Here is a 6874-nt window from a genome sequence, read left to right as displayed (position 1 = left end):
GAAAAAGATCCCAGTGCAGCGATGCCAGCAGAAGTTGGGTGCAGGTGGACTGCTGGGAATCGACAGAGAGGCCCACATCGCTGTTCCAGGAGCACAGGCGAGCCCTCGCTTCCCAGCAGGCACCTGGTCCACACCCACGCTGGCCCTCACCTCTGATCCCAACCAGTGCCCTGGGTGACTGCAGGGAGGGCATAGGAAGAACAGTAGGAAAAGACCGTGGGTGTGTTTCTGCACAAGGTCAAAGTTGTCCAGGGCACCCAGGAAGCCTTAACTTTCCTGGGACCTCCACCGGGTCAGCAGAGGGTCCTGCCAAGGCCACTCTCAGCCTGGGCCCAAACCCAGTGGGACAACTGGACTTCTGCTTCTACACTCCCTGCACATGAGCTTCCAGCTCTCAGCCACCAGTTGCCAACCCCTCCCCTACACCCACATCTATTTGCACTCCTCCCATGGACCAGCCAAGACGGACGGACCAGGACAGCCAAGGGCAGTCCCAGAGGGAGCCTGGGCACCTCAGGGGCTCAAGACAAGGCATCTCCTTGCCACAGCCTGGACCCTGGGAGAGGGGACACCTGTGACCCCACCTGGAGCCCTGAGGCAGAGGGTGGCACCAGGATGGACATCTGCCAAGACCCGGTGCCCCGCCGCCCCGTGAAGACCCTGCAGAAGCAGTGGCTGGAAGAACTGGGCGCCCTGCACTATGTGCTGACATTGTGCTCAGGTGAGAGGTGGGGAGGCAGCACTGCCTGGGTGCCCCAGGGGAGAAGGGGCTGCAGGGAGGAGGGCGGTGCCCCTGCTCAGGACAACGGTGGCAAGGGGCAGGAACAGGACCCCAGGAGGTGCCCCCTCCAGTGTTGCAGCAGGTGCAGGGAGGGGAAGCTGGGCTGAAGCCTGCAGTTTTGATGAGAAATCATTTTTTTTTCTTGTTTTAACCCAGTCCCATTTTCCTTCCTTCTTCTCTTCCTCCTCCTCTTCACACGGCTCTGGCCTCTGTCTGTTCTCTACATGTTGTGGCTCTACCTGGACCGGAACACTCCCAGCCAAGGTGAGCTCTGGGCAGGCTCCAGGTGGGGAGAGATGGGGAGGGTGCCTCAGGGACTCTCCCACCTGTATCTCTGCCCGCAGGGGGAAGGCGATTTGTGTGGCCAAGGACCTGGGCCATCTGGAAACACCAAAGGGATTACTTTCCTATCAAGGTGAGGGGTCACTGTCCACAGAGACGCCTCAATCACCTCACTTCCCCACTGCAATCCCAGGCACCTGCTCCCGCTTCCCTGTCCTGCAGCCTGAGACCTGCTGCCTAGGTTCACAGAGGGGCAGGGGTGGACAGGTGCACCTGACCCCATCCCAGGGCCTTGACCTCTGAAGTCAGCAGGGGCAGAGGCAGCACCTGCAGCTGCTGCCTCCCCTCTCTGCCTCCCTCCTCTCCTGCAGCTGGTGAAGACAGCAGAGCTGCCCCCCAGCCAGAACTATGTGCTGGGGGCCCACCCCCACGGCATCTTGAGCACTGGAGCCTTCAGTAATTTCCTCACTGAGAGCAATGACTTCTCCCAGCTCTTCCCGGGGCTGCAGCCCTGGCTAGCCATGCTGTCTGGTTTATTCTACGTCCCCTTTTTCCGAGAATACATCATGATGCATGGTGAGCCCTGCTCTGTGTGGGAGGATGTGGTGTGCCCCACCCGTACGAGACACCCATGTGGACCCCTGGACCTGCGCTGACTCTTGGACATGCTGGAAATGGGCATGAGATGTGGGATGGAGTGTTAGGGCTCCCGTTTCCCTGCTAACTGGTGGGGTGAGGGAATCGGGAGCCACTGAGGGAGTGGTGACTGCTCCCTCCTGCTCATGACCCAGGACTGCGTCCCGTGAGCCTTACCAGCCTGGACTTTGTGCTGTCTCAGCCCCAGCGGGGCCAGGCGGTGGTCATCGTGATCGGGGGAGCCCAGGAGGCCCTGTATACAACCCCAGGGCAGCACAGCCTGGAACTCCTGAATCGCAAAGGCTTTGTGCGCCTGGCACTGAGGCACGGGTGAGTGGGCAGCAAGCCTCAAGGCTTGGCTGCCTTCTCCATATGCGAATTACAGGTCCCTTTTGGTGGGGCTGTGGGTCCCAAGCGCTGAGCAGTGTCCTTGCACATGGAGGTTCTTGACAGTCCTGAGACCTGGATCTCACCCTTTGCAGTGCCCCGTCCCATATCCCGTCCCTGTGGACTCAAACATTGTGTCCCTTGGTTTCAGAAGCTCTGGGTTCTCTTCTCAAGTCCATCTATAGGGCAACCCTTGTACTTGACCTTGACCTGTACACAGGGCTGATGCCTGCGTTGCCACCATGCTGCAGCTGTAAACATGAGTGAGAACAGGAATACGCCAAGCCCACCACACAGCCATTGGTCAGGACAGCTGAGGCTTCCTTCCAGAATGTTCTATGCAGACATGGTCATGTGTCTCCAAACACCTTGGGAAGTGGCCTCAGGAGACAGGGGAGGGACTCACAGACCCAAGGGCTTTGCGAGGGCAGACCAGGCCCTGAGCAGCGTCCTCTCTCTTCCTCGCCCCTCCCAGGGCCTCCTTGGTGCCTGTGTACTCCTTTGGGGAGAACGACACCTTCAGGTGCAAGGCTTTCTCCAAAGGCTCCTGGCAGTACCTGTGCCAGGTCACCTGCAAAAGGGTCACCAGCATAGCTCCCTGCATCTTCTGGGGCTGTGGTCTCTTCTCGCCCAACTCCTGTGGTCTGCTGCCCCTGCCCGTGCCCATCACCACTGTGGGTGAGTGCCCATCTGCAGGGAGGAGGCTGCCGTGGGTGGCACGGCCAGCGGCAGCTCTGGCTCACCCGTGTCTCCCTCCCCTGCAGTGGGCGGCCCCATCCCCGTGCCCCAGTGCAGCAGCCCCAGCCAGGAGCAAGTTGACCACTACCACAGGCTCTACATGGACGCCCTGGAGCGGCTGTTTGAGGAGCACAAGGAGAGCTGCGGGGTCCCTGCCTCCACCCGCCTCACCTTCTTCTAAGACCCCAAGCCCTGTGCACTGGAATCCTCCCCCTTGCCTTTCTTGGTTCCTCCAATAAATGCTGAAATGGACAGAGATAAGAGCCAGGGATGCTCCTACAACCACTCTTGTTGTCATCATTGCGGGTGTGGCAGTACTGAGTGAGGGCTGAGATCAGTGGTCCCAGAGTCAGTTTTCTTCAGTTTCGGTCTCTAAGCCAATTTCTAAGAGATTCTGTTAGATGTTCTAATCATGGCCTCTGCGGTAGCTGAGCTTTGCTGTTGTAAAAATGGATGCAGTGTTTATTGAGAGGCTCAGGCACCCACAGCGTGGGAGTTCCTATCATCTGGGTCATCCAGAAATGCCCACAGTGGCGTCAGGGTCAAGGCTGAGGCGAGGACCCGGTGTTTCCACCCAGGACTCCCTGTGAGTGACAGGAACCAGTCAGGGCAGCCGGTCCCGCTGTCATCAGCAAGGAGCTGGGTCAGGAGCCAGTGCTGGTGTCCACCAAGGCTCTCAGGCTGGGCCAGGGCACTTAGTGCTACGCAAACGCAGCCCTAGGCACTGGCTCTCTGCCCATGCACCTGCCAGGCTGTCCCTGTGGGAGCCTCCTTATCCTCTAAGCTAAGGCAATGGGGAAAACAGTAAAGAAACAGCCGGTGGGTGAGCACCTTGGCCTGGGAGCGCTTGCAGTCTGGGCCTTGACAAAGCCAATGTGCTTCCTCCTTTGCTGGGACAGGAGTGAGACCAGCCTCCCGCCGGCCACCGCCCTACCCACCGTGCAGTTTCCTCAAACTTGGGGCTGCCCCAAGCCCTCTGAGTGTGCAGCGTGGGCCTGACCCCGCCCAGGTGGCCTCGCCCTTCAGAGGGGGCTCCCAGCCTCTCAGAGTCGTCTCCAGCCCTGCTGGCGATTTCCCTGGGTTCCTCCCTCCCTCCCATCTCCTCTCCCAGCACTTCCGCCCTGGTCTCTTCTGCTGTGGGGGGCTCTCCGTGCCTCCCTGCAGCCTCTGTCCCCATGCCCACGCGGCCCCTGCTGCCTGACTCAATCACGATAAGCTGGTTTCCATGGAGTGTTGCCCACAGGGCCGCTGGTGTCGGATGTCTGCGGAGGGATCCACAGGGAGACCCACCACTCAACTGCGCCCCTGGCTCCGCCTCCCCGTGCCCTCAGTGCTCCCAAAGTCCACCCTTTGGGCGCCCTTTCTGTCCCGGATGTCCGCATTCCGGCCCTGGCTCAACCCAGCTTATCAAGGTTGAGGGCAGTATTCCGGGGTGCGGGACTGAGCTGGGACCAACCCCCTGTTGGAAATGGGCTGCGCATCCTGCCGCGTCCCCTCTGTGGCCAGAGACCTGGAGCCAAGTGAGGACGGCACTGGGGTCCCTCCGGGGTTGCTGGCTGCCCTCCTCATCCCTCTGGTGCTGTTTGGCGCCACCTGTACCTGCCCCCCACTCCATGTCCAGAGGCACCTGCCAACAGATGGCTTCCTCAGGAATCCCCCTCCCACCACCTGCACTTCACCCCCCCACCCCTTCACTGTACCCCCCCACTGCCATGTGCCCCTGCAGGGAAAACAGCAGAGGGGAGACCCCGCAGCACAGCCCCTACTGCTCCCATCTGCTCCCCATTGGAGGCCTTTAGTAAATCACTCAGGCTTGTGCACCTGCCCCAGGGTGGTTCTCCGCTCCAGAGCCCGCCCCTTCCCTGGCGGGGGCCCTTCCCTCCTCCTGACCAAACATTGGAGGGGAGCTTCGCCCAGCTCCTGCGGCCCCCCTACCCGTGACTGGGTACCGCGAGGTGCTGGACACCGGGTGTGTGGGTTACTGGAGCAGGTCCAGGGGGCAGGGCCAGCAGCTTGGGTCACAAGGGGAAGCTGCTCAAAGCAGCGGAGGCTGGCGATGTGGCAGAGTGCGTAAAGCGGTGCTGGCATCCCAATGGGCACTGTTTCAGGTCCTGGCTGCTCCACTTCCGATGCAGCTCTCTGCTGTGGCCTGGGAAAGCAGGAAAAGATGGCCCAAGTGCTTGGGCCCCTGCACCCGCGTGGAGACCCCAAAAGAAGTTCCTGGTTCCTGACTTGGGGTCGGCCCAGCTCTGGCTGTTGTGGCCATTTGGGGAGTGAACCAGCGGATGGAAGCTGTGTCTCTCACTCAGAGAGAGGGGACACCCGGCTGCAGCTCCTGGGTTCTGAGTGGGCCCCCTCCTCCAGCCCAGGTGTGCCTGGTGGCCTTGATCTTTGTGTTTCTGAGCCGGGCCTGGACCCCTGGGGTCCTCCACCTGGTCTGGCTGTACTGGGACAGGGACACACCCGCTCTGCCTGGGTCCAGGACTGGGCCGTCTGGGGACACTTCCGGGACTACTTCCCCATCTCGGTGAAGGTGCCAGGACACTGTTGGGTTGGGGGAGAGGCCTCAGGGGAGTTACTTCATCCCCCAAGCTCAGCCTCTGGGTCGGGTGTGGCTGCACCTGGCTACCCAGCTGGTGAGGACGGCCCAGTTGGAACAGGAACTTCCTCCCAGATTCCTGGTGCAGAGGATTCTGCTTGGAGGCCTCAGCCCCTCCCACCTCCTCCCTGGCCTGCAGCTGCACCTGCTCCTGCTGCCCTGCTGGTTCCATCACGTCCCAGGGTGAGAGCCTCCTCATCCTCCCACGGTTGCGGCAAGGGAGCGGCTTCTGGTCCCAGCCAAACCTTCCCAGGGCCCTCCTTGCTCTTGTCCCATGGCCCCTGTGCCCTGTCTGTTGTCCCGGCCTGAGGCAGCCAGGTGTCCATGCTGGTCCCGAGTGGTCCCTGGAGGTGCTGGAGGCAAATTCGGAGCCATGGACCTGGGGGTCTGTAATTAGAAGGGAATTGTAAATTTGTTAGGTAGGGAGTCAGAAGTGAGCTTATGTGTGTGTGACAAGAGCATAAGGAATGGACATCTACAGCGGTCCAGCGTCCGCATCTCAAAGTCATCCCGATAACCTTCCCGGTATAGCCCCAGTATCTACACTTCAATTCCTGCCCGGATCCTGATGACCTTCCAGGGGATCCTGCCCCTTCTACCTGGCCTGATAACCATCCTTCCTCTAAGGCGGGGCGACCCAAGCCAGCCTTCCCCTGTCTGATGACTTCAGGGGGGAAAAGTCAGACAGGAATTCTTTGTATTTACACCCAACAAGTCCTTTGTTTCGGAGGAGAAGGAGAGGAGGAGAGAAAAGGCGGGAAGGCAAGACCCATCCCCATAAAAGCCTCAGCCTAAATGTGAACTGGGCTCTCTTTGTCAGGTTCTATCTGGAGAGGAGCCCATCCATCTTACGGATTCCTACATCTGTTGGCCTGACCTCCTGCTGATGGGGCCAGTCGTGGGCAACTGGCCCAGCCCTAAACTGTGTCGCCACACTACTGCCACCAACCGCTCACCCACCCACAGTGGGAACAAGATCCGGGTGCAGCGATGCCAGCAGAAGTTGGGCGCAGGTGGACGACTGCAGGGAATCGACAGAGAGGACCACACAGCTGTTCTAGGAGCACAGGGGAGCTCTGGCTTCCCCAGCAGGCACCTGGTCCACACCCACACTGTCCCTGACCTCTGGTCCCAATCAGAGCCCTGGGTGACCGCAGCGAGGGCGTAGGAGGAACAGTAGGAAGAGACCTGCGGGTGTATTTTGCAAAAGGTCAAAGTTGTGCCGGGGACCCAGGAAGCCTTGACATTCCCTGGGACCCCCAAGAGGTCAGCATAGGGTCCAGCAAAGGCCACTCTAGGCCTGGGCCCAGACCCAGTGGGACAACGGGGCTTCTGCTTTTCCACTCCCTGTACACTGGCTCCCAGCTCCAGGCTCCCAGCTACAGCTGCCAATCCCTCCCCCATACTCCCACTTCTCCTCCAAGCTCCTCCCAGGGACCAGCCAAGACTGA

At 60.6% G+C, this 6874-nt stretch overlaps 1 protein-coding gene across 2 annotated transcripts; it reads left to right on the top strand.

Moving 5' to 3' along the window:
• Positions 1-464: 464 nt before the first annotated feature.
• LOC100338285 (2-acylglycerol O-acyltransferase 3) lies at positions 465-3076 on the top strand. Of its 2 annotated transcripts, XM_002722827.5 has the most exons (7): positions 466-721; positions 938-1045; positions 1126-1196; positions 1435-1639; positions 1855-2029; positions 2562-2764; positions 2851-3076. In XM_002722827.5, exons 1-7 carry the CDS (start codon positions 616-618, stop codon positions 3003-3005), a joined length of 1023 nt encoding a protein of 340 aa, XP_002722873.1. In that variant the 5' UTR covers positions 466-615; the 3' UTR covers positions 3006-3076. The 2 variants fall into 2 exon arrangements, with proteins under 2 accessions (XP_069920573.1, XP_002722873.1); XM_070064472.1 differs by lacking the exon at positions 938-1045 and having other exon boundaries at positions 465-721.
• Positions 3077-6874: the final 3798 nt, after the last annotated feature.

Source organism: Oryctolagus cuniculus, chromosome 19, assembly GCF_964237555.1.
Source record: "Oryctolagus cuniculus chromosome 19, mOryCun1.1, whole genome shotgun sequence".
Taxonomy (NCBI): domain Eukaryota; kingdom Metazoa; phylum Chordata; class Mammalia; order Lagomorpha; family Leporidae; genus Oryctolagus; species Oryctolagus cuniculus.
This window is presented reverse-complemented; position numbering and strand designations above follow the sequence as displayed.